Below are 27,209 nucleotides of genomic sequence, written 5' to 3' on the forward strand. Positions count from 1 at the left end.
ATTCAGAAAATGAAGATCATGAAAATTTGAAATAAATGCAAAAAATAATTTCAGAATCAGTGACCATTCAGAATGAAAGAAAAGCATAAAACTGATGAAAATTCAGAATAAATGAAAGAAATATTTGATTAATAAATAAATGAAGATAAGAAATAAATGAAATGAAATGATAATGATAAGAATAAATGAAAGAATTGATATGAAGACGTAGAATTCCAGAATTGATGTGAGGGCTCTTTATACTCTCCACACATTATGAAATTAGACATCAAGACCAATGTTTTACAATGATTTCGAAGCATTTTTTCCATACGTTATCGGTTAGTAAAGAAGTCACAAATAAAAATGGCAGATGTCCTGGTTGAGGGTATAAAAGATTTGTTCATTGAAATTTTTTAACACGATTTTTTCCACGCAAAGTAGGGTTGGCACTATAAGAGAGGTTTGACTATACTTAGTAAAACATATAGAAACTAATGCGTTATCATATTATTGATATAAGCTATTAGTCTGTTATCAAGAAAATGTAAATATATTGACAAACAGAATACAATATGCATATATCAATCGAGTAACATCTTGGCACAGTGAGTAACATCATTCAAATCGCACGTTAGAATATTTTTTCATTGTCTTCTTTAGAAGCTAGATGGCAGCACCAGAATGCGTGAAACTTTAAAAATGCATAATTAGCGGTCTATAATAATTTATTTGTATGCAGCCACTTTTTCGGAAGTAAAATGGTAGTATAAACTGCTCTATAGTGGTATAAGACTGCTGAAAGTGACTATGTTTGTATAGAAATTCTGAAATATAAAAAAAAAAAAATTAACATACATCACCACAAAGACGATTGACTCTGTTGGCAGGAAGAGCCTCTAAGCCTTCATATATTTCAACGTAATTGGATTCACATCCTGCTGTTGAGGACAAGGCAAAGAAATCGAAATACAACATCATAGTATGATGGCCGGGAACAGATATTTTCCATTCGCATGATGTTGGAACACTGTATGGTGAAGGGTATAATGGACTAGAAAACGTGCCATTAGAGTGTGAAAACACACCGCCACATCCTCGACCTTGAAGAAAATAATAATTGAATAAAATTTATAATACTATCCAATTTTTATTCCACAGACAACACACAAGATTTATAAAATCATTAATATTGCAAAACTCTAAAATAACAATGTAAACAATTTCGAAACAACAAAAGTTTTGCCAATTTTAAAATATTCAATGCAACAAGACAGGCTTTTGCGGCTGATGCATTGGTGAAAATATTGCTGGCTGATCAACTTTGGTTTTCATTTGCCCACATCTGCAATGAACTTCTTCAGTGAGATCACATGATCATTTCTGTGGTTAGCCAATATTAGCATAGTGTAATGGTACGGACCCACAGCAAGTGGAAATGGACCCACCCTATTCAAAATAAGTGCTCTAAAGTCAATTTTTGTTATTGATTGAATAATTCTCATAAGTCTGGAAATTTTTGTGTCAGCAAAAGGTTTCTTGGACATCCTGGCGTAGGTCAATCCAGTGTGATGGGTAAACATTGTTCATAAGATGTCCAACTGACTATGTATGGTGAAATATGACATCATAGCAGGGTCGTAACTATAGGGAACGGGCAGTTTTGAGTGGAAACAAAGAACACCATTACAAAATTATATAATTTTAAATGTGTTTTTGGGGGTCAACAAAAATCCTAGTTACGGGCCTGCATCATAGCCACTACTGTGACATTGCAATTCCATGGTAATGAAAAAATCTAGAATATATGTAAATAAGTGATACAATCGATGGTGATTGATCACCTCCTCAGTTATCTCCAGTATGAAAAAGCAGCAACAGCATTGTTTCCTCTCACCTGTATTTCTACTTCACTCACATTCAGCCATAAATCACCACATGATGGTCAACTACTCCACTGGTGAGTTAGAATGTTTTTGTTTGGTAAATACCTCTCCAGTCCTCCTTGTTCATGAGCTCCTAAGGTCATTTCCACATCATGTAAGGATTCCAGAAGCAAAAGAATGGACAAATTCACTTCAAACACCCAGCTACGATGAACTGACTCCCGTTGATTAAAGATATGGGCCAATGACAATGATATCAATTTGTCAAAATTTGTAAAATTTCTGTCGAATTGTTAAATATTCTGTGGAAATTAAAAGTACAGTAAAATCTTACGGATACGAATGGGACAAAAAAAAAATTTGTCCATTAATCAGGAATTTCAAATATATACTTTTGTTATGCAATGGGAAATTATTATTTGGCTGCAAAAGAGGGAGTGACAGTATCTGAAAAGTGACCGTCAAGAGGGTTTTTACTGTAATTGTACAGAGTTCAATTCTCAACTCTTGTTGTGCTGTCTTGCAATTTTCATTCATGATCCCAGTTCTGTGACATGTGGGCCATCGCAATAGCCAATTCTTACATAGTTTGACACACAAAGTGCCAGTGATTGATTCATGTACTCGCTTCTGCAGTACATATACTAAAATTGGAACGATACAGAGTGATTGATTCATGCATGCCTGAGTGGTGCAGTGGTATGCTCATCTACCACTATAAAGGATGCCGTTAGGTTTGCAAGCTCAATTCTGGAGATAGAACACAGAACAAGTTTTCTCTACAAAAATGGATCAGAGGAGAACACCTATAGATGGCACCTTCATTTCCGACCCCACTTGATTGGTAGTAAATTGCTGTAAGGCGATATGGCCAGAGTTCTCATGCTGGAAAGGAATGGCCGATTTGTCTTTAACTGAAGTTTTATTTTAGTATCCAGTGTTAAATGCATTAACCTTGACATATCGAATAACCTAATAAACATAGACAAATTGAAAGGTCGACATTTTGCAGAATAATGAATTTATAGCAACAAAACAAGCACGCATGCATGTGAGTTTTATTTAATATATGTTTAATTAAAATTTATTTAAGTTGAATTTTAAAAAAATGCACACAAGAGTAATTCTAATAATAGAAGGGACAGCAACAATATAGCATGTTAAATATGTATGAAATGAGCTGTGCATACAACAGGAATAGGAACCAGATTCGATAGTGACCTGCTGGGATGCAAGAACAAATTTTCTTGATACACACACAATAAACATAACTGCAATAACTTACTTAAGGGTTTCCATGATCTTTGTATAAGCGTGGTCTCGACCGGCCAATTAAGTGATTCTTTTATGTAATTAATTTATAGTATTATATTAAGAAAACCATGGCCTTACATCATCAAGCAGGGGGCCTCCAGGCTGGGACCTTCGACGGAGCATCCCTCTCTCACTAGCCAGACTTTTCATGATCCCTTATACAGTGAATATTTAGCATCAAAAAACAAAAAGGATAATTATCCTAGCCCAGGGATAGAGAACTGTCAGTCTCGCCTTGTGGGGGGCATGAGCAAAACTATTGTATAACGCATTGTTGAGTAAAATATTTGATTAAAGCCAGGGTCACACTCATGTCAAGGCTGGCCCAATATGTTCCAATGTTGGTCGTGGGTAAGTAGTGTGGCCGTTCCACCATTGCAATTAGCAATGATTGTCAAATGTTTCACTACAATGAGATCAAGTGAGTGTCCAAGCTGGTCAAGTGAGTCAGTGAGTGGATGACCGAAAAAATTAGTGACCCAATCAGTGAGTGAGTGACCAAGTTATGGAGTAAAGAATCAGTGAGTGGATGTCTGAAAAGGTGAGTGACCAAGATACAGAGCGACTTAGTAAGAAATCGAGACAACAAACAAGTGAGTGAGCAACTTTGACCACTCCCTTTTTCTCACTCATTTGCTCACTCGCTACTCACTTGATCTCTTTTGGACAAACTGTCATCAATGAATTTCCCTTTTGGCAGATTGCTAGGCAATGAATTTTCTGGATATGTTTAGTAGTAGTATATCCATATGGGTGAGCTGATTAGAGATTAATACTATAAGATTATATAGCAATTTTGAATTTGTCGTGTTGATTTAATAATGTTGTCCATAACTATAGCTTCTGGTTTTACTGGCAAATCAGACCTGACATGTGGAATGCTTTTCATGATAAATACCATTTTTAATTGACAGATTGGAGCACCATCTACAGGGCATTATTGGAATCATTTATAATTTTTTTCCAAATAAAACTGCACATTCTTTTGTGTATGAAATATTCTCATATGTTATTAGTGGATTTCCTGATACATACATGTAGAACTTTGATACGAGCATTATTGGGATGTTTAGGCATCAGTTTCAAAAGTTTTCACAGGAAACTCTAGTAATTAACCATCAAATCCAAAATCTTAGAGGAAACATACAGGCCAATAATACTTTTTCCCAAGAGAAACGTCTTAAAATCCTTTTTATTTACACATTTTCTCCTATGTTTTCCAGATATATCCTGCAAGATATGAGTAAATGCAGAAAACCTGCATTCATAAGCAGGTCATATCTAGGCAAATATTTTCATGAGGTCAGCACGTACCCAAGTACAGTGAAACTTTGTTTAACCATCAGTTCCTGTTATCCCTCATCATCTAAAAATAATGTGGAAAAAACCGTTCCAGGTTTTAAGGTCCAAAAAGATTGGATCACTGCTATGAGCTGTGCAAATGCCACTGGCAATCACAAATTACCCCCCTGCTTGTAATTGGTGAAGCCAAAAAACCATGTGCTTTCAAAAATTTAAGTATGAATGCATTGTATGTGCGCTTATTATGCCCAAAAAAACTGCTTGGATGGACCAAACAATTTTTTCAGAATGGTTCTGTAACGTTTTTCGTGCCTCAAGTTACAGCTGATATGGCAGAAAAGCAGTTGCCACAGGAAGTACGGCTATCCCCTCTTGTGAACTCAAAAGTGGTGATAGCAAAATAACATGCTTCTTTTTCCCAGCGAATATAACTCCACTTATCCAGCCTATGGACCAGGGCATAATTGAAAATATGAAGCGACGTTACAGAAAAACTTTTATCGAAGGCTTGCTTTCATTCGATGATGCCATGACTATCAAAGAATTTTGGAAGCGATGCAACATAAAGGATGCTATTTTCAATGTCATCACTGCCTATTCTGACTTTATATTGGAGTTTATATCGATAGTTTTGTAAAATTAAATATAATATGTATGTAATTTTTACATGTTCTGTAACACTTTTAAAGGATTTTATTTTCATTTACGTCTCAAGCCAGCAGTTAAATCACGTTTACATATGTATATAAGAGATTTCTGTTATCTGTCTATTCCGTTATCTGTTACAGCCTTGGTCTGAATGGTGAAGGTTAATCGAAGTTTTACTGTAGTAGCAAAAACTTTTAAAGCATCACGAACCCCACTCTGACAAGAGTTCTGAAAGGGCCTGAAAACCTAAGTGAGATAAATAACATTTACCTTTGTCTGTGGTAGTAAACGATATGAAGTAATGAATGGCAAAGTATTGTCTTGTGTTGGTTACATTAATGAGCAGAGTATGACTAGTGGAGAAGATCGGGTTTGGCAGAGTTCGGCCACACAAATTGGCTAATTGAGGTGATGAGGATGTTTCGCCATCATATATCTAAAAGGAAAAAAAAATCTTTTTATAAATATGTTGTGTCAGGAACACAGAGCACATAAATGCCTCATATTTCCAAAATATTATTATAGATGCATATTGCAACAGAGCCATAACTGAGGGAAAGGGGTCTAGTACCTGGTGCGTGCTATGTATTCTTTGCTGAACTTTTAGTGAATGTGCACGAGATGTCACAATATAATTTACTAGCTATAATAGTCGGCTCGTTCTAGGTTTTCTCAATATACTGGGAGCATTGAAGAGGTGGCAAACCATTATAAAGGAATAAACATGCCTCAGACGCATTGTTAGGGAATAACGGTAACCAAAGCAAACATTCTGAAAGTCACTGTTGAGGCCCATGAACCATTGTTGCCGACAGTTTTTTGCTCATTTCAAGCATTTGCCTTGCTCTAACGAACTTTTAAAGTAGCCTATCGTTCAAGTTGGGTCTTGTTTTGTTTATATGCAACATTTTGATGATCAGTCAAAAATTGTAGATTTGCATAGAGAACAGACACACAGACAAAAAAAATTAATTGTATATACAAGTTATCCAGTTGCAAAACTCGTTCAGGGCCAACCAGATTTTTTTGCAGAAAGTGAAAGAGTAACTTTTTGTAGAGCATATTTTTCAAGCTGGTACTTGTTAAAATGTTAATGTTATACCATTAAAATTTTCAATTTCAAGCAGGCAGCTCGAAAAATAAACTCTACAAAAGTTTCTTTTTCACTTTCTGTAAAAACATCTGGATCTGGTTGGCATTTAACAAGTTTTGAAACTGGACGGCACATGTATATAGATTACAAGATAAGCACACCACAAAAATTATGGGTATTTGATCAGTATAATCATATAGAAAAGGACATGCCTCCAGAATCTTGTATGGCAAGAGTCAGTGCAAAGCAGTCGTGACCATTTTGTATGAGAGTGAAAAAAAAGAGAAGAGCAAAAGTTAAGGATATTTATTAATTGCTCCCCCGCCCCTTCTCCTAGGAATCACAGAACTATTTAGGAATCAATAATTAGGAATCACTCACTATTCAGATGCACTTTCGCTCGTAATGGTTTTATCAATTCAATAAATAGAACTTATCATAAAAATTATGCATTTACAAGGTTACCAAAAAATTGCTATTTTCGGTCATCGGAAAGAAAAAGATATACAAAAAATATTAAATACTGTTAGTTAGTCCTCAAAGTGATCTCCATCCCACACTTTCTGCCAACATGTCTCCAGCCAGGGTGGAAACTTAGACACAAGGGAGCTCTGGGCAAGCAAGAATTAGGAGCACCAGGGACTTGGGTCTAAGATTTTCGGTTAATCAGCGAATACACATTTTTCAACTTTAGGGGCCCCAAAAATCATGGCAGCCTCATACAAATGCCTCACTTGCCCATTCAGATATCAGACTCCACCTTCAGCTGCACAGTAGGCAGTTAAAATCAGAATTGCTCAAGCGACAGCCTGGCCATGTTCAGTAAGTTAGTTAAAATCAGGGACTATGGACGTAAATTTACCTGTGTGTGCCTGCTGCAAGCAATTTGCAAATGATTTCGCATAAAAGTGATTGCCCAGGGAATGAAAGAGGATATAACCACCCTTGGACTTTGTGTTAATAGATTACAACCAAACCACGTTCATGGGAAATCCTCAGCAAAATGAGGCAGGCATCCACAGACTTCTTTGCGCCCCAAGGCCTAGAATTTCTCAGCAAAATATTCTGTAAAAAAATAAGCAATCACAATAATAATACCTTCATGCCAGTGTCACCGCAACTTCTATTTGAATAGACTTCTTGAACATAGAATTCTCCAAAGTAAAGGGATATTGTTTTACCAGTAGTAGTTTTGATGAAAATCAAGCAATTGCGCTCAGCATTATAGGACGAGAACCAAGAACTGATGAGTGCTCCATTGTCTTCAGTGTAATTTCGACTGCAAGCTGTGGAAAATGCATATGATAATCTCACATTACATCAGGTGTTAGTATCATTTGAAACTACATATGACTAAAGTGAAAGACTGGGAATGACTTAAAAATCATGAATTGATGCCAGTGATTTAATTTTAATTTGGCATTACCAGGATAGCAAAATAAGAGTGAGCATTTGTCGATGTGAATTAAATAGAGTAGAGTGAAAATCTGTGAAAATGTATTTCTGTGATATATGCTAGGGCATGGAAGCCCAGGTCAATAAGATAATCGCCTAAAGAATGCTTAGAGGTGTCACAAGTTTGATACCCAATTCATCCCTGTCAGAAACTTTCCTCACACGGGGGTACAACAGAAACAGTTGCAATATGACGCAGAAAATAATTGCTACCGCAGGGAGTCCCACACTGAGAGGGGTTAGCACACTAACTGTTAGTTTTTAATGCAGATACTCACACTAAAAAAGGATATTTCAAAATTCAACATCTAAGGGGGTCTTATGTGGTGGGGGTTTCAAAGGTTAAAAATTTTCAGATTACCAAATCCTCGCGAGCGAAGCTGCAGGTTACAGCTAGTCTATACATATATAATAACATGTCCTGACTGATTCACTATCGCCGAGATGAAACTACTGAAGCTATATTTATGGAATTCGGTCAATAGTTTTATTCCATGATGTAAAGACTAAGGGTCTTAAGGAATTCAACCCTCCCCCCCCCCCCTAAGGTGTTCATTAAGGGGGCATCAAAGGTTACATTGAGAAATCGTGCCTAGCCGAAACCCCTGAAGTGAAAAATATGAAATTTGGTTAGTATTTTTATTTTATAATGTAGAGACTCACTGAAAAGGGATTTTCTAAAATTCATCCCCTGGGGGGGGGATTTAAAGGTTTATGAAATTTAGTCAGTGAATATGAAATTTAGTCGGTTCTTTTATGATGTGAAGAGTCACTCTAAGGGGGAATTTTCAAATTTCAACCTCTAAGACAATCATAAGGGTCATATGGGGCAACTGTGGCGAAAAGCTTAATCGGCTGAAGATATAAATATGAAATTTGATCAGTATTATATTTCATAATAAGACACCCACTAAGATGGAATTTCCGAAAATTCAACCCCTAAGGGGATCATGATAGATTCAAATGCTATATGGGCGAACGAGTAACTTTCAGATTACCAAATCCAAGCGAGTCAAGCTGCAGGTAAAAGCTAGTAATTCATATGCTGACTGATCTACGCTCAAACCAAATCACATTAACAAAAAAATCTCTATCAATCGAGAAACGTGATACGTCTATTCAAAATAGGATGTATGATCATCCAATGCATGTCATCCCGCCAATTCGACTGTAGAGAGACTATATATGCTTTTTGAGAATTTCCTCTATTCCTCACCAAAAAACAAAATATTTCATCATGATTTGGTACAACGGCGACAACTGACATGTAGCATGTGACATCGTTTTGAGGGGAAAAAAACAGACTTTTCCAGGCAAGTTCCTTTGTAATATTTCCCCCCTCCCTAAAAGTAAGGATATTTTGCAATTACAGTAAACAATTTGGGAGATACAGTTTTTCAGGCATCCATGAGATAATATAAAAATCCAAAAATAAGATTAAATTCATTAAACCCACTTACAAGCGATGCTGTACCGAAACGAAAATCCTCTGCCAAGAGATGCAGGGCCACTGCGGAAAGAGACCCATAACCCATGGGGTGAAACAAAACTGAGAGGATGTGATGGACCACAAAGCTTGAAAGGATGAGTCTTCTGCATCGCAAACTGTAAAATGTTCATCAAATGAATTATTGACATAGTGATAATACTGCTCACATATTAATGTTGAAGTTTGCAGAAATACAGTAAAAAGCCTTTCTTTTGCTGTCACCGGCGGGACAAAAAAATTTTCCCGTAAAAGAGGGGTCACCGTTAATCAGGGGTTTGAAAGGTATACTTTTATTATACAAGGGGAAATTATTATTTGGCCCTAAAAGAGGGGTGACAGCATCTGAGATGTGTCTGTTAAGAGGGGTCTTACTGTACTTCTATCTTATAAAAGGGCTCGTGACAAATTCTAGGCAACTAAGAAAGTGGCATTGGCACCTGAAGCATCCTATATGTGATTACTGAATTGGAGTTTACAGACAACACAAAATTGTTGACATTTCTGTAAGCATGTCTACTAGACGAACATTCACAGCATAAACATTTGGAACTCACAGGAAATTCGCATATGCCAGGAAGTGATTTCTTGAATATGCATATCCAATTTTTTTAAGATGTCTGAGGTGCCAGTGTCATGGTGGTTGAGAAGTATGCCACCTATTTTTCCAGTTGGAATTGAAAGGGGCAGATGTATGAATTTGTGTGTGTATACATAAGTATCATTCTGTTTGGCTACCTGCTCTCAGTAGAGACTTTTTAAATCAGAGACTGGTTCCCCATTCGTGCTTTGAAGCTATAAAATGAACTTTAGTTGGCAATGAATGGTGCTACGTGCAGGGATTGAACCCAGGACTCATACGAGGGCGGTTCAAAAAGTTTTTAGATTCGCACAGAAAAAATCAACTTACAACAAAAATTTCAGTTGTCTTTTTCAAAATAACTTCCCCCTGCAGCAATACATTTGTCCATTCTTTTAAACCAAGTTTTAAAAGCAGCTGACCACACTTCTTTGTCAAGGCTCGCCAGTTTCATTTTGTATACCTCTATCGCTTCGTCCGCACTTGAAAATCTTTTTCCCCTCATCTCATTTTTCACAGTTCCGAAGAGGAAAAAATCACACGGGGCAAGATCAGGAGAGTAAGGTGGGTGAGGCAAAATTTCTATCTTCTCTTTCTTGATGAAATCCTTTGTTCTGTGAGCAGTGTGTGCTGATGCATTGTCATGATGAAGAATCAGCCCACGAGTGCCCCGTTTTGGGCGCTTCTCGCGCATCTTTTCCAACACCTCAGGAAGGCAAACATTGACATACCAATCTGCAGTGATAGTTTTTTTATCTTCAAGTGGGACTGTGACAATATGGCCAGAATAAGCAAAGAAAGTTGCCACCATTTTCTTGCTAATGCTTCTTCCACGTCGAACTTTAGTGGGTGGCGTTTCATCTGGGAACACCCAAACTGCAGACTGTCGCTTTGTTTCTGGATCGTACTGATAAATCCATGTTTCATCTCCTGTCACAACATCCCAAATGCTCTTGGCAGTGCCATCTTTGAATTTTTTCTTCATGAAATGACACCAATCAACGCGTGCTGTCTTTTGATCTTCTGTGAGGGAATGGGGAATCCATCTAGAGCAACGCTTACTGAGGGAAAGCTGATTATGGAGGATGGAATTGACACTCCCGGAACTAATGTTCAACATATTTGAAATAGTTTTGTGCGTTATTCGTGGATCCTCTCTCACAAGCGTTTCGATTTCCCAGACATTCAAATCAGTGATCGAAGTGCTGGGTCTACCAACACGAGAGTCGTCTTGAAAGGTCGTTTTACCCCTCTTAAACTCTCTGTACCAGTTAAAAACTGTACCACGTGACGGTGCACACTCAGGAAAAGTAGACTGCAAACTTTGGTGGCATTCGTCCGCCGTCAAACCTTTTGAAAAATCATAAAACATCATCGCGCGAAATGCTTGTCTATCGAGCTCCATTGTTAATGGGAAAATGGCTAAGTCGCTCTTTCTTTTTTATCACAAAGGAAAAATATCAGGCTAATCTATTTAGTGCTGCCGCCTGGGGGTCTTTTAAAAAAGTAAAAACTATCATCTGACGTGAAAATAATGGTATTTAAAAAATATTTTCAATATGAATCTAAAAACTTTTTGAACCACCTACGTACAATGTCAGTCCACTGACTGTTAGCATGTCTATCAGCATGGAAAAGTAAGTCCCAGAAAAGTTGGAGGGGGAATCATTGTTTTAGACAATTCTTTTTTTCCAAAGATGTTGCTCTCCATTATTACTATGAAGGTTTGACAGTTGGTTATACACACATAAATTCAGAAAAGGAAATTCAACTGGCCTTGTGGGGGAATCGAACTCACGCCCTCTCTCTTGCCAGGTGAGCCCCTTAGACCACTAGACTACAAAGCAAATCACAACTAAAAATCACAGACTACAAAGCAACAAATCCTCTTTCCTTAGGAGCTTGTGTACGCTGAACGGGACCGTACATGAACAGCTGGACCTAACTAAGACAAAAGCTCACAACTACTAGATGGCGACTTATCCAAAGATGATGTCACTGTCTGCTACGTATTACTGAAGGTTTGACAGATCATCTTCGGATAAGTTGCCATCTGGTGGCAGTGTCAGATATTGTGAGCTTTGGTCTGAGTTAGGTTTTGCTGTCCATGTACGGCCCCATTCAGTGCACACGAGCTCTAAGGAAAGAGGGTTCATTAGCTTTGTAGTCTAGTACACTCACTAAGCAAGTGAGAGGGGGGAGTGCATGGGTTCAATTCCCTGCAAAGCAGGTGAATTTTCTTTATTGGATTTATCTTTGCATCAGCCAGATGTGAAAACCTTGATATAATTATTTTTTTAATACAGTCCATGCTGTTTAATGGTCACCTCAGTTATAACAACAAAATTTTGTGGAATCTTCTTTGTTGTCATAACCAAGTTTGGCTGTATACAGAACAGACTGAGCACAACCAGGCTTTATTGTTTATGCAATTTTAGCTCATTGCCCTGGAGGGTGAGGTCGTGCTGGAGAAAATTCTGAAACACAAGGAGAGAAAAAATAATAATTGGGGTCTAAAAGACTCCTAATAATGTATGTGCATTCAAATTGGCAATATACATTCGAATACAAGATTCAAATCAACGTGTACACACACAAATATAATACAAACACTTAGAGATTAGATGTGTGCAACTAACAAGAATATAAACATAAAACCTATGCATACACAGAAGTGCAAAACTTGAACAAAGTAAAACAAATCAGAGGGCTCTGGAATGCGGAACCCAAAGGCTTTCGAGCCACGTTCATCCACACAGCTTCAAAGGAGCATTTGCGAGGTTAAACAATATCAGAAAAGTCTGACTGTGTAAGGAAGATTAGGGCCTCTTTCGCAGGATACCCACAGAAGACTATATACAGTCAATGCTCGTTATAACAAACAGCCACTCAAATTCATGATCGTTATAATATCCATTACAGTTATTGGCAAGTACCAAATGTTTTCAAATAACAACTATCCTTTACGTTTTCCTCACATTTATCACCCAATTAACATCAATGTTCAACAGAACGATGATGGACAATATAATGAGCATTGACTGTACATACTTGGATTCTAAAAGGTTTTGCTGGTGAAAAATATTAATGAATAAAATTACTAATGTAAATGTTTCTCAAAAAACACAAGCACTTACCCGATTCTCAGGATGCACGTTCAAATAATCACCACCTCCGCATGGAATATCCAAGTCCACAAATGATAGACGTACAAACGAAACTAAAGTATTCGTCCCGGAGAAAAAATGCCAGCGACAGTAAATGTTTGGCGGATATGGTAATGGCCAGTTAGGAGATGTTAATGTACCGGTCACATTTGATACAGTCAAAGAAGTTGAACCACAGAGACCTTTCCAGAAATGAAATGATGAAATTAAAACAAAATATATGCAAATACAAAGGCCACATCGGGCAAAATGGCCAACGAGGTGGCTGAAAAAAAGATGCCTATAAAAATATGGATGTCAAATATAATTAAAAAACAGATGTTATATAACTTTCAAGATGGCACACATAGATTTATATTATTATCACCAGTGCCATCTTAATGCATGGACACACCCGGGGACCTCAGAAAAACGAGAAGTAGAATTTTTTGAAAATTTTAAATGTAGGGCATCAGGAAAATCACTTGGCCCGGGGACCCAAGATGCTCTTAAGATGGCCCTGATTATCACACTTACTCAAAACTACTCCATTATCGAGGAACTAAGAAAAAAACTCATGCAATCACATTGTGTAATCACACCCGCTGCCCGCCCCACCATAGCTGGAGATAAGTATCGTGATATGTATCGTCTTCTGTTGATTTATTGCAGGAGTTCCTAGCCTGTTGTATATGTACTCCAAGGGGTACGTCACGAGCCTTTTCAGGCATATGCATAGGCGGAGATGGCCTTCAAAGGCTGGGGGGGGGGGGGGAAGATGATTATTTTAATTCATATACCAGATGTAACTAAGCTGATGGTCAGAACTGTAAGTGGGGGATCGAACTTGCCAAAACAAACAACTTCCCTGTACAATGTGAGGTCGGAAAATACATGGCGAGCTGGGAAAGGGTGCCTGTGTGGTGAAATTGTAAAATATAGTAAAAACGAATACTAAAAGGCAAAGAATATTTATTATCAAAAATTTTACAATAAATGCTCAAATAAGTGACCACAAGCTGAATGTGAACATAGCTTGGTCCATAAACAGGGCAGATACTGCAAACTGTAGCTGCCGTTGTTGGAGGAGCCAGCGTGCACACATATGTAACACATGGGAAATCCATTTCATTTAAGGGCTAAACTAGTTGGAGATGGCAGCCGCTATTACCGCTGCTACTGTGGTGGTGGTCAAGTGGTCATAGTGATGGACTCGCATCGCGAGTACAATTATTCAATCATTACACTTCATTCATAGTTAGAAAAACTGGTGGCAGACGGCGGCACCACACACAACAAGCATTACGCAGAAACAAACTTCACATCAGGTTTCACTACACGTACACTCTAACATGTACCAATTCGTTAGAGGTTCGCAGAGGAATATAGACAAGGTACATGTATGGTTTAGTAGTAGTCGGGTACCGCCCTGTTTAGAAATTAATCCCAAGGTTCCCATTGAAAAAATTGGAAAAAGCAGGCCTAAAAAGTAGGACAGGGAGAGTTCCAACTCTCTCCCCCAGACAACATAATCATATCACAATTAAAAGAAATCCCTTAAAAGTTTTCTGTTATTTCAGTATCCTATAAGATTGACTCAAGCCAAAGAAAACTGACAGAAATGACTTGGTTACAAAAACAATTTTTGGCCAAAACACAGATAATTCTTTTCTGTCTTTCCTCACAATATACCATATATTATATTCTTTTTTTTTGTAGTCTTCCAAAGTGCAGAGTCTGTCAATTCCCTTCAAAAATGCACAGCATATTATGAATACATGCTCTTTTTTTTAAGAATGACTCTCCTCCAAGACCACAATGCAAAATGTGTAACTTACAAGATCTCATGTAAATAAGTCAAGGTGAACCGGTTGGTTTTACTGCGTTGTCCATCCTTTTTTTAAAGGGATTTGTTTACATTTTACTGCTCAATACCAGCGTAATTGTTTTTGACACAAATGAAGCACTTTCATTTCTAGCTCTTTGTTGAGCATTGTAAATATTGGCCATACCTTAAATATACAGAAGACAACTGAATGCTATATTGGGTATCATCAGAACCACCAAACCTAGAATAGGCTTGTGTATTTAACTGCTTTGTAATGCAAAGTGTTGTATCACCTATACACCAAATGTGGACTATAATTTTGAATGATGAATGTTGCCCAAGACCATGAAGTAGTAAATACAAATTTTTTTCCTTCCTGACAGAAGTTTCTAATGAACCCTCAAACTAAGCAAAAGAAAAATGAATAAACCAAATCGTCTACATATACTGCACCCCCCCCCCCAAACCCAAATAACATGAAAAACCTTAATTTCTGCTTTGGCAAAATCATTAATTGCGCAATCTACTGCATATGTAATATTTGGCAATATATATGGAAGTTTCCCTGCTCAACTGAAATCAATTACACAAATTTTGTTGATAGGATTTGGTAAAAAAGTAGGAAAAGTAGACATTTTACATGAAAGTAGAAAAAGGAGGACAAGTGAGAGCCCAGCGGTCCTGGTAAAGTCCTACTGTTTCCACGGCATTGCCGTTTGCAACCCCCATTAATAAGATGCATATTGATCTTCTCCATATTCGAATATCGCTGCATCTCTGTCAACGAATAGTAGCTGAATGACAAATTCTTCAAAAGGCAACATTTCATCTACTTCAGAGAAAGAGCACTCTCTGGCTTGCTTTCCAACCCCACATTGTATGGTGAAGGTTGTTTATTCTAGCGAGTTCTATTGCTCCTAACAGTTCTGACCATCAGTTTAGTTACACCCTGTATAGGCATATACATTAGATCACTCAGCTCAGTCACTAACGCTGGGGAAAATGCTCCACCCCATATCTGTACTCATGGGCATATGCATATGGGAAAATTAACCAGCTATTACATAAAAAAAAAACAGATACTAATAATAAAGAAATAATTAGTACAAACTTTGCTCAGATGTGAAGGTGGCACGAAATCCCTGAAGATTTTCTTTGTCATCGGAATGGAAGATTACTATTACTTTATTACTGCTTGCAGTTATAGCACCAGGCTTCTCAATGCCACAATAGCGAGCAATGATGGGATCGTCCCCTAACAGACCATCTCTTACCTGTACAAAAAATACTAGGATGATAATTCCATTCTTCACGAAGTATGTAAAGTATACAAAATATGTAAGCACCATAAAATTTATAATTAATACTAGCTATAACACCCAGCGTTGCCCGGGTTTTCTTTAATTACTGGGAGAATTGAATTGAAGAGGTGACAAACCATTATAAAGGAAATAAAGTATTATACACAATACTTTACAGCATTAAAGAAGTGGCAAACCATTGTAAAAGCGTATGCATGTCTGAAATGCATTGCTAGAGAACCACAGTGACCAAAGTAAACATTCTAAAAGTCATTGTTGAGGTTCAGAAACCATTGTTGCTCAACAAATTTTTGCTCATTTCAAGCATTTGCCCAGCTCTGAAAACTCTTGTCAAAGTAGCCTATCGTTCAAGTTGGGTCCCGTTTGGTATATATGAAAAATTTTCAATGATCAGTCTAAAATTGTGGATTTGTATAGAGAAGACGAAAAAAATCAATTTTATATACTCTTTTGCAAAAAAAAACAAAAAAAAACACACCTAGAAATAAACCGTCTTGAAAGTTCACATGCAAATTCTTTTATGCCGAGTGCAAATAATTAAATTTTCAAGACCAATGAATGTTAACTTTGGTCATAGCGCACGTTTCTATGCGTAACTCGCATTGTATAAAACAGGTAACAATTACAGATGGTTTATCTTTTCTCATTTTCGGCATTAAAATTCCCTGGAGACACAACCAATAATGCCGTTACGACATTGTTGAAGACCTCATAGCCAATTGGGCAACTTTGAACATGGTCGCATAGTCGGGATGCATGAAGCTGGCTGGTCATACCAACCTATATGGACACAGCTGTGAAAAATTGCTGCAAGTGTAACGTTACCAATTGGGGCTCCAGTGGAAATCGTCTTTATTCTAGTCATTGTTTTACCTTTGTCTCCGGGATCGACCGGTAGGATCGTGTGTCCGCCGATCGGCCGCCAATTTGTTATGTTTGGTTGCCAGATTCAATATTATAATGTTTACGATATTTCCTTTTCTCATGAAACTATGTAAATTAGATACAAGCTAATACCGCACCTTCAATGTTGTGATTGGTTCTTCAGTGAGGCATTGTGGGAATGCTGCTATATGAAAGCCAGCTAGAGATGTGCTGAGTTACGACTTCCTTGCTTACGACTTACGACCGACTCAACGATTTAATCAGTAAGGAGTCACGCCCTGTCATGGTGTGAGCTAGATCGCCTCATAAATACAATGAAGTTACAATAGTAGAAGTGTGCCTTGGCACTTATCCCATCTCATCGCACGTAAGGTTTCAACGTCGTCGTGATCCAGTGATCGGTTAGTGGCCAGACCGGCTACCCGTGGACCTTCATCTTCAGTTCCATGTGCAGTAGCTGACCTTTCATCTCAACGTGTGTGTTTACACCAAAACCGTCTGAAGCTGGTGCCGACGAGTCCTTGGGGCAGACACCTGGGAGTATCTACCAGACGATGTGATAACACGTGAAAACCTGGACACTGCGGTGAGATCGATTCATATTTCTGTTTCATTGTGACAATGAGAGAAAAGCCTAACTGTGCTAATTGTGATGAAATGTTAATTAATAGTTTAACATATAAAAGGCCTGTGATAATTGTGATGACGTTGATTTAATGGTTTAACAATATAATTGAATAAATGTTATAGTTCTATCTAAACTTTGCCTATTTCATTGTTGTCATCCACTCAGTGGTTACTGGGGGGGAAAATATTAAAGAACCGGGAGGTAACGACAACAATACGTTAATAAATTGGGCGGGATGCGTGAAGCTGGCTGGTCATACCAACCTATATGGACACAGCTGTGCAAAATTGCTGCAAGGAACTCATCAGCGGAATGAAGGTTCCAGAAGGCCAAGGTGCATGAATATAAGGCAAGACCAGATGATTGTGCAACAGGCCCAAACTGCCCCAACCGCATCATTGTCTGCTACCTAACGTGCTACAGACTCTTTCACACCACCATCTCACACCGCTTGGCTGAGGTGGGGCCTCACAGTGGCCTTTAAGACACCTGCCTTTAACCCCACAACATTGGCAGAGTCGTCTAGAGTGGTGTCGTAGTCAATCATTATGGCTGCCAGCAGACTGGTATTACACAGCATTCAGTGATGAATCCACTTCAGTCTTGGAGCAGATGACCATCGGACCCGGTGGAGGGGTCAGGGCCAGCGGTTTCAATCAGCTTTAGCCATACAGCCATTACTCCTGGTGTGATGGTGTGGGGTGCCATCTCTTATGACAGCAGGTTGTCTCTACTCGTCCTCCATACAACTTTAATTATGTGCAACTCAATAATATGTTGATGACATCCAGCAGCCAGTTGCATTATCTTTCATGCCACATCCATCATCCAGGGGCCAGTTGCATTACCCTTCATGCCACATCATTCTGGGGCCATTTTCAAACAAGATAATGCCAGGCCCTATATGCTCCCATATCTCTGGACTGCTTCCGTGTTGTTGATACTCTTCCTTGGCCATTAAGGTCACCGGACCTTTCACCAATCGAACATGTATGGGACATGGTAGGCTGACAGATTCGAGCACCCCAAAATGTCACAGATCTGGAGCAACAATTGATGGCTGGCAGAATGTATCGCTAGGTGAAATTAGGAATCTTTACCACTCCTTACATCGACATATATAAGCATGCACATCGCTGCCAGGTGGGGAGGGGGTTTCACCAATTACTGATTTGGACATTCAATGTGCAATTTCTAGCCATTGATGGGTCCAACAGCTTTGATTTTAAATCATTTCATTATCTGTGAATGAGCTTTGCACATGCTTAATTTATTTTTTTTATTTTTTATTTATTTATTTTTTTGAACTTTATTTAACACTATGAAATAGCACAAAATAATAAAACAAATTCACCAAGAGATCCCGTGGATCTGTACTGATGAACACGAAGTATCGATGAGTAATAATCAATAAAAAGTCAATTTCTCCATGGTGCTTCGTTTTTTTTAAAAGAATGCATATGGATTTTCTAATGCTCATACAAATGTGGTAGTGGTTGAGAAATATTAAAATTACAGGAGCAAATTTATACTAAAGAGTACTGTAATTGATAAGGATTTTGCAGGGCAATTTTCAATTGCAAGAGAGATTCTCTCAGCAAAAACCATTGTTGGTACCAGTTCATTTTCTCAATGTTTCCCCAACACCAGCTCTTACATCATCATAGAGTGTATAAGTTGCACATTGCTAGATATATTAAAGCCTTTATTTTACGGTCACCAACTCGGGAAAAAATTATTTTGTAGAAGTGGGGTGATGTTAATTGGGGGTTTGAAATTCATACTTTTGCTATGAAATGGAAAATTATTATTCGGCCATAAAAAAGGGGTGACTGTTAACAGGGATTTCACTATATTAAATTTGAAGATCAGTTTCTACCCATGAGTCCAAGACTTTTTAACAGCTGACCAATCAATGGTCCACAGTGTATACTTAAGCTTTTTTGAGTTTGTCACTGCTTGTTACGATGGGTTATTGGGAATTTTAAATTGTCATTTTTAACCCTAGAATACTAACTAAAAAAGCTGATAAAAATTTCATGTTAACTGCATATATCTCTATGTCTCTGAGATGTGGAGTTAGTATTCTAGGGTTAAATATATGCAGATGCGAATGGACAAGAGGCATCAAGGAATTTGATTGGTTGCCACAGCCATGGAACGGGGGGGGGGAGGGGTTGAAGTACTTCAGACCCGGAATCCAAGTTCAAACTTTGATTTTTGAATCCTTCATATGCTTTACGTTTGGCAGTTAGTCAGCTCATATATTTATTGGTGTGTCATATGTTGCTTACGACATTATTTAATCATCTGCAATGGTTATAATAGTGTAAATCATTAAGTGCACCTCTAATCATTGATGCAGCCGCAGGGACATATTTGACATTTTAATAAGACCATCTCCCCTCCCAGGCTACTATATAAGCTATGCTACATGCATTACAAAATAGACAGCCATGCATTGAAGACCCCTGGTAGAATTGACGGGGTCATTGAAGACATATCACATAAATAGTAAATTTGAAGCTAGATATGCTCTTGACATCTCTTATCAGATCTAGTGTCAGAGTTGTCACAGTATTTACCGTTAATGGTTTTTACCATCCTGGTAAAAACATAGTAGCATGCTTGTCTGGTTTGCAAGAGGGCCTGGCTCCAAGTCCCGGCAGAGACCAGATGACTTTTCTTTCACAGGACAACTCTTCATAATAGCTTGGACTGAGAAGAAAAAAACCTACCTACTTCTCCCTACCCCCCCCCCCCATTTGATGAAGTTAATAGAGGTTAACTAGTAGTTAAGTTAAGCATGTTTGTCCAGTTTGTGTGAGGGTTTGAGTTCGATTCCCGGTGGAGACCAGATGACTTTTCTTTAAGAGTTCACCTCAGCATAATATCTAGAAAATATGTTTCCTTGATAGTTTGATATAATGCTATTCAGAGGATGATATCATCATTTGTTTAATTGTTTAGCAGTCCATATACTCTTATTTTCTGAAGTACTGTCCCTTAAATGACTGCTGTTTTTATAGAAGAAGTTGAGAGGAAAACTCTCTAGTTTAAAAACTATTGTGTCAAAATTTCAATATGTATACAGGAGTTAAAAAAGGTAGATGAAGGTTGAACTGTTGCAAAAAACGAAGATTTGAGTTTCGACAAGTTGAAAGTAGTTTATTAATATCTATAATACTATTCATGTAAACCCCCCATTTTCAGACCCAATTTTTGGTTTTGAAAAAAAGGGTTCCTTATACAAGTTATTACCATATTTTAATGTGCATAAGGCATCCCAAAAATTATTTAACTCTTCTTTGTTACCATAATCAGGCACAACTGATTATCTGAAAGCCTACATTCTCATACCATAGGATAGTTATCACTCACCTCTATAAAGTCATGTATGCATGTTCCATTCACAGGAGGTTCTAGATTGAATTGTGTAAAAGTGATTTTGATGATTTTATCTTCTGTCCCAATCAATTTCCATGAGCAATCGAGGTTTGGTTCATATTTTCCGTCATTATCAAAGTCCAATGAGCCGAATTCCCCACTTGAAGAAACTATCACACCACCACAGTTTTGTGTGACACCTGAAAAAAGGATAATTTTATTATTCATTATCTTGAATAAACTATTATACAGTTCTATGGGGCATCATGCTTTGGTTTGTTTATCTCAAACTTTATAAACACAAACTGAGATATTCATGTGATACAGTCACACTCAGTAGTGTATTTACAAAAGGGGGGGGGGGTGCTGAGCAAGCTATAGTCCAGGGCGGCAAATTTGAGGAATGAGTGGTCAAGAAAATTAGTGTAGAATGGGAAGAAGGGGGGTGGCAAAACCATAAATCCACCTCTGCATAGATATTGAAAGATCAGGAAAATGAGAAGCTATACCATAAATATGCTTCTGCTAAGAGATCAAGGAACAAAGTCAGTGAGCGACCAAAAGAATGACCTATAGAATGTGCAAGCATGGGAACGATGAAAAGAGTGGCATATAGAGAGGGATCAGAACAGTGAGCAACCAAAAGATTATGCAAGGATGTGGGTAACAAAACAGTGTGCTACCTCAAGAGTGTGCACACATAGAAGTGACCTGGAAAATGAAGACACATTTCAGTGAGTGACTAAAAAAGTGACCTAGAGAGTAAGCATATTGGGAATGACCACAAAAGGGAGGTAGAAAGTGTGAAAGCATGTGAGTAACAAGCTATAGCAGCAAATTTCCGGAATGAGTGGTCAGAAAAGTTAAACTAGAATGGGAAAAAGGCGGCAAAAAGTTCTTTAGCTCGCAGGTGCAAAAACCCTGAATCTGCCTCTAGTCATGCCTTGTCATAATTTCCAAATTAATCCCCCCCCTCCCCACTTAAGATACAAGGCGTCCGGCCTTGAATACGGCAAACTATAAAGCCTCTGAAGAGGGCCAATTTATTAGGGAACCAACTGAAAAAGGGGGGGGGGGGTGATTTTTTATCATCAAAATGTTATTTGCTTGCATTTTAAAAATGTCCAGAACTGGCCCTGCTTATATTGTTAGTTTTTAAAGGTCCTAAGCATAATCAGCAAATTTGGCTTACTCATAATTATTACATAGTTTTTGTCTTGTCCATAAGGGTAACCTTATACTGTGACCTTATTGTAATTTTTGAATGGTCTCAGGTAATCAATGATAATTCTTGACAAATCGTCGAATGTGACTCTGGTAGTCGTGTGAGCATCATGAACATAAGTGACTACAGGCGTTTAAACCTAAATCTTCCGATCCTGAAAACAAATATATTTTTCCGAAGTTATACAGGTGAAATTTTCAAACCTATCGGATACGTCAAAGTGACTGTATGCTACAATGCTAAATCCAGTGAAGAAGAATTATACCTTGTCAATTTGAAGAGAGAACCTATCCTTGGTCGAAATTGGATGCGTAAATTGGATATCAACATAAATGACATTCATGATTCCTCAAGTGTCAAGCATATACCTGTGTGTGCCGTAAAAAGATCTGTTCCTAGTATTGTCAATGAATACTCTGATGTTTTTGAACAAACAGTGGGCAAGATTCCAGATTATACATGCTCCCTGAAATTGCGGAAAGATGCCAAACCAGTGTTTGTTAAACCTCGTCCAGTACCATATGCTTTGCGTGAAAAAGTTGAAAAAGAACTGGATAACTTGTGTGATCAAGGGATCATAGAAAAAGTGGATCATTCAGAATGGGGAACTCCACTTGTCATCGTGCCAAAATCTGATGGTTCTGTAAGACTTTGTGCTGATTATAAGGTGACTGTAAACAATCAACTTCATGATGCCAGACACCCAATACCCAAGATTGAAGATATATTCAACAAGCTACGAGGTGGATCATATTTCTGCACCTTGGACATCCATAAAGCATATTTGCATTTAGCAGTCAATGAAGATAGTGCAAAAGTTCAAACGATCTCTACACATAGAGGTACTTATTTGGCAAAAAGATTGTTTTTTGGTATTAAAACTGCACCGAACGAATTTCATTCTTTCATGGATCAGTTTGTTCAAGATTTAGATGGAGTAACTGCATATTTTGATGATTTAATTATACAAGGCAAGACTTATGAGGAATGCACAACACACTTGCTGAATGTTCTAAATAAATTACGAAAATATCATTTGCATGTAAATATCAACAAATGTAAATTTTTTGAAAAAAGTGTAGAATACCTTGGACATGTTATAACTTCCAAAGGACTGAACAAATCTCCAGCTAAGATTCAAGCTATTCAAGAAGCACCCAGACCAAAAAATGTTGACGAATTGAGACAATTTTTGGGCTTAGTTATGTATTACTCGAAATTCATCAAGAGTGCATCAAGGTTACTTCACCCACTAAATAATCTTCTCAAGAAAAGTATTCCGTTCAACTGGACAGCTGATTGTGAAGCAGCATGGATAAAAAATCAAGTCTGAAATTGCTAGTGACCAAGTCCTCATACCATTTACTCCAGAACTTCCAGTGACTTTGGCTACTGATGCTAGTCCACATGGTCTATCCGGAATATTATCGCATATTATGCCTGATGGAAGTGAACGTCCTATTGCATTCGCTTCAAGATCACTAACAGCTGCTGAGAAAAATTACAGCCAGCTCGATCGAGAAGCTACAGCTGTATATTGGGCATGCAGAAAGTTCTATGATTACATCTTTGGTCGAAAATTCACATTGGTAGTGGACAATAAACCAATGATGACTCTCTTGCATCCAGAGAAAAAACTTCCAGCATTGTCAGCTACAAGAATGTTGCGGTATGCACATTTCCTTTCCAACTTCGACTATGACATCAAACATCGAAAATCATCCGAACATGCAAATGTAGACTATTTGTCGAGAAGTCCCTTACCACTGACAGATGTACAAGTCAATACTGTTGATGATGAATACATCCTGCAAGCATCAGTGATTAGACACATATCCACAGACACAATTACTTCTGAAGAAATCCGAAAAGAAACAGAATTGGATGATGATCTACGTGAACTAAAGAAAAATGTGATGGAAGGAACTTTATATGACCCAGAAATAACATTACAAGAAGGAATTCTACTTCGTGGACAGCGTGTAATAATACCTAAGACACTTCAACCAACCATCCTTCAAGAACTACACTCAACTCATTGTGGAATAGTGAAGATGAAAGCACTTGCTCGAAATTACTGCTATTGGAAGAATATTGACTCTGACATAGAAAGTCTAGTGAAAAGTTGCAAGAACTGTTGTGACGTCAAGAAAAACCCCCAGAAAGCTCCAGTGCACAATTGGGAAAGTCCAACAAGAAATTGGCAACGTGTTCACATGGACTATGCGGGACCTTTCATGGGACATTTTTTCTTACTTGTCATCGATGCAAAGTCTAAATGGCCAGAAATCTACTACATGAAGAAAGCTCCAGATTCTGCTATTACAATTCATTTCCTGCGAGAAATATTCAGTCGACATGGACTGCCAGAAATTCTCGTTAGTGATAATGCTTCAATTTTCAAATCACAAGAATTCATGGACTTCTGCAAACGAAATGGTATTCGACAACGAATGATAGCTCCTGGTCATCCCTCAACAAATGGACAAGCAGAACGTTATTGCCAAACCCTGAAGACAAAACTGAAATGCATGGAATTCGAACGAGGAACACTTCACGAAAAATTATGTAAACTACTGTTTCGGTACAGAGCTACACCTCTTTCATGTGGAAAGACACCAGCAGAATTATTGTTGGGAGAGAATCTCAGAACAAAGCTAGATCTCCTCAAACCTACAACTCCTGAGTCATACAAGAACAATGCAACACAGCCAGTCTTTGACAAATTTTTCAAGGAAGGAGATAGAGTACAATCAAGGAATTACACTCATTCAAGCTTATGGAAGTATGGAACTGTTGTTCAACGATTGGGTCATGTTCATTACCTAGTTGAACTAGATGATGGATACATTATCAAGAGACATTTTGAACAGCTTCGACGGTGTGAAGTCAATCGACCGTCTTCTCCAACTCCTATTCGACTATCAGTTCCTATGAGACACTTCCCTCAAAAGAAATCTGTCACTTTTAGTGATCATGTAAGTCAACGAGAGATTCCTGCAATTTGCCAACACAAGACTTCATCTATGGTAGATGCTTCTACTGAAACAGAGCAAACTTCAAATGCAACTCCTCGATCAACAAGAACTATTTTTCCTCCAGCTCAGACTACTCAACTGAGACGCTCAACTCGCTCTAGAAAACCAGTTCAAAGATTGAACTTGTGACTGTTCAAGTGTTGATTCTTGTGTATAACTTTTGATTGTATCATTAATCATCTCTTAATTTAGTGTGGGAGAATTGTTATGTATCTGGCAACACCAGAAAATACAGTATTATGTTTTACGAAGGTGGCAACACTTAAAGGGAATGACAACATGGCGGGAACGAGATGTAAATATTGTTCCGTAATAAATTAGTTAAGAATTATCGTTCATCTCATGATTCACTACCGAAACGGCTCATAAAGTACAATAAAGTAATCAATGATAATTCTTGACAAATCGTAAAAAAATCTAGGTGCCAGAAAAGTTTTTTAGGAGTCAAACCGGTTCAAAATAATGTTTCTTTTTGACTTTTCCAAGACATGGTGACCCCCATTCCACTTTTGCTATGCTGGTATTTACACTAATACAAATTCCAAAAAAAAAAACCCCAAAGGAAAAAACTATCTTCCTCAGATTTCAATTAAGTAATCACACATGGAAAATTTTAGGGGACAATACCAATATTTTAGTTCACCTGCCACCTGGGCTTTATCAAGTCCTTTTCTTGACATGTAAATAATCAAAAAAAAAGAGCTTTGCTTTATAATAGTAAATTATTACCAAAGGTATTGTAGTACACAAGCTCAAATCCTTTCATCGACTGACTATGATCTGTTGAGAACTGCAAAGTCATAAGATTTGAACTCGATTTGATAATTGGTGGGAGTTCTTTGCCGCATAGCTTCCCAAGAAGTACTCCGCTGGAGTTTCCATCATATACTTTCAAGCTATCAAAGCCACAGTTGTAGATAGGCTCCAGCTCGAAATAAACAAACCTAAAGCAAGGGAGAAAAATAAAATTATACAATACTTTTCAACACTAAGCAATATATCCCATATATGACAGTCATACTTTACAGAATGCGTTACTGGCTTTATATCTTGTAAAATCTGCATATATAAAATTGATTTTCTGTGTGTGTATATGTTCTCTATACAAATCTACAAGCTCAGAATGTTTTGTATATATACTAAACAGTAGAGATAGGACAAACATTCGGCTGCTATTTAGTATTCAGCCCTTTTGCCAAATGTTCGGTTCGGTCGAATAATGCTTAGGTATTATAGGTCAAATATCTGTGTAAATCTAAGCACAACAAACTAATTTTAAAAAATTACATTAATTGGAATATTTTATGTAAACTAAAAATTTACTGATTATCTTTTAATTGCATTGCGTGTATCCCTTTCTGTGCAAGAAGTTATGTCAGATTAAATTTCTAGAATAAGTAAAACGTGAAACTGAAAATAGAATCCTATTGCAATAAAAGGTGGAAGTGAGCATGAATTACACTAGTTTACTACCTGAAGGATACCTAAACAAAACACATATTGATCTACTGAAAGAGGCAAAGAGCATCTATAGAAGAAAAATAAGAAAATAAGTCATAATTGGACGGCTTTTATAAAAAAGGAACTAAGCACCATTAAATTAAAACTGAGAAAAAGCTATTCAAAGTTATCTTCGAATCAGTTATCTCTTCAGTTTGGTAGTTGGTTCAAGTGCACACAGACTGCATTACAGCCTATATGTCCCTTGGTTCTAATTAGATAAAAAAAATCCCCCACCTCTTTTTCAATAGTTCAGATGTGGGTATATCTCAAAAATGTTAAAAATAGCGCTTGGTTCCTTTCCTATAAAAGCCGTCCAATTTTTATGATACATTACTGGTTGAGAGTAAATAATGGTTGACATTTTCTTAATTAAATTTCAATTAGTAACAAGTGTTACAAAAAACTGATTTCGTAGGTAAAATTTTAAAATACAATATATCATTGTTAAATTTGATTGTCAGTATTATGGCAATGAAAACATTTCAATCACCAGTTTTTAAATAT

General features: G+C 37.5%; 1 protein-coding gene across 1 annotated transcript in view; it reads right to left on the minus strand.

The window, feature by feature from the left end:
- LOC149080855 (cubilin-like) overlaps positions 1–27,209 on the minus strand; it is a 159,574-nt gene that overhangs the window by 5,575 nt on the left and 126,790 nt on the right. The window contains exons 60-67 of the mRNA XM_089237523.1: positions 25,932–26,146; positions 20,934–21,139; positions 15,829–15,991; positions 12,881–13,092; positions 9,138–9,282; positions 7,321–7,508; positions 5,400–5,565; positions 838–1,082 (exon numbers count right to left, since the gene is read on the minus strand). Coding sequence (XP_089093649.1) covers positions 838–1,082; positions 5,400–5,565; positions 7,321–7,508; positions 9,138–9,282; positions 12,881–13,092; positions 15,829–15,991; positions 20,934–21,139; positions 25,932–26,146 — 1,540 coding nt within the window. The remainder of the gene's footprint in view (positions 1–837; positions 1,083–5,399; positions 5,566–7,320; positions 7,509–9,137; positions 9,283–12,880; positions 13,093–15,828; positions 15,992–20,933; positions 21,140–25,931; positions 26,147–27,209) is intronic.

Source organism: Pholcus phalangioides, unplaced genomic scaffold (assembly GCF_987345545.1).
Source record: "Pholcus phalangioides strain wild (caught in Gottingen) unplaced genomic scaffold, Ppha-v1.0 ptg000010l_1, whole genome shotgun sequence".
In the NCBI taxonomy this organism is placed as follows: Eukaryota; Metazoa; Arthropoda; class Arachnida; order Araneae; family Pholcidae; genus Pholcus; species Pholcus phalangioides.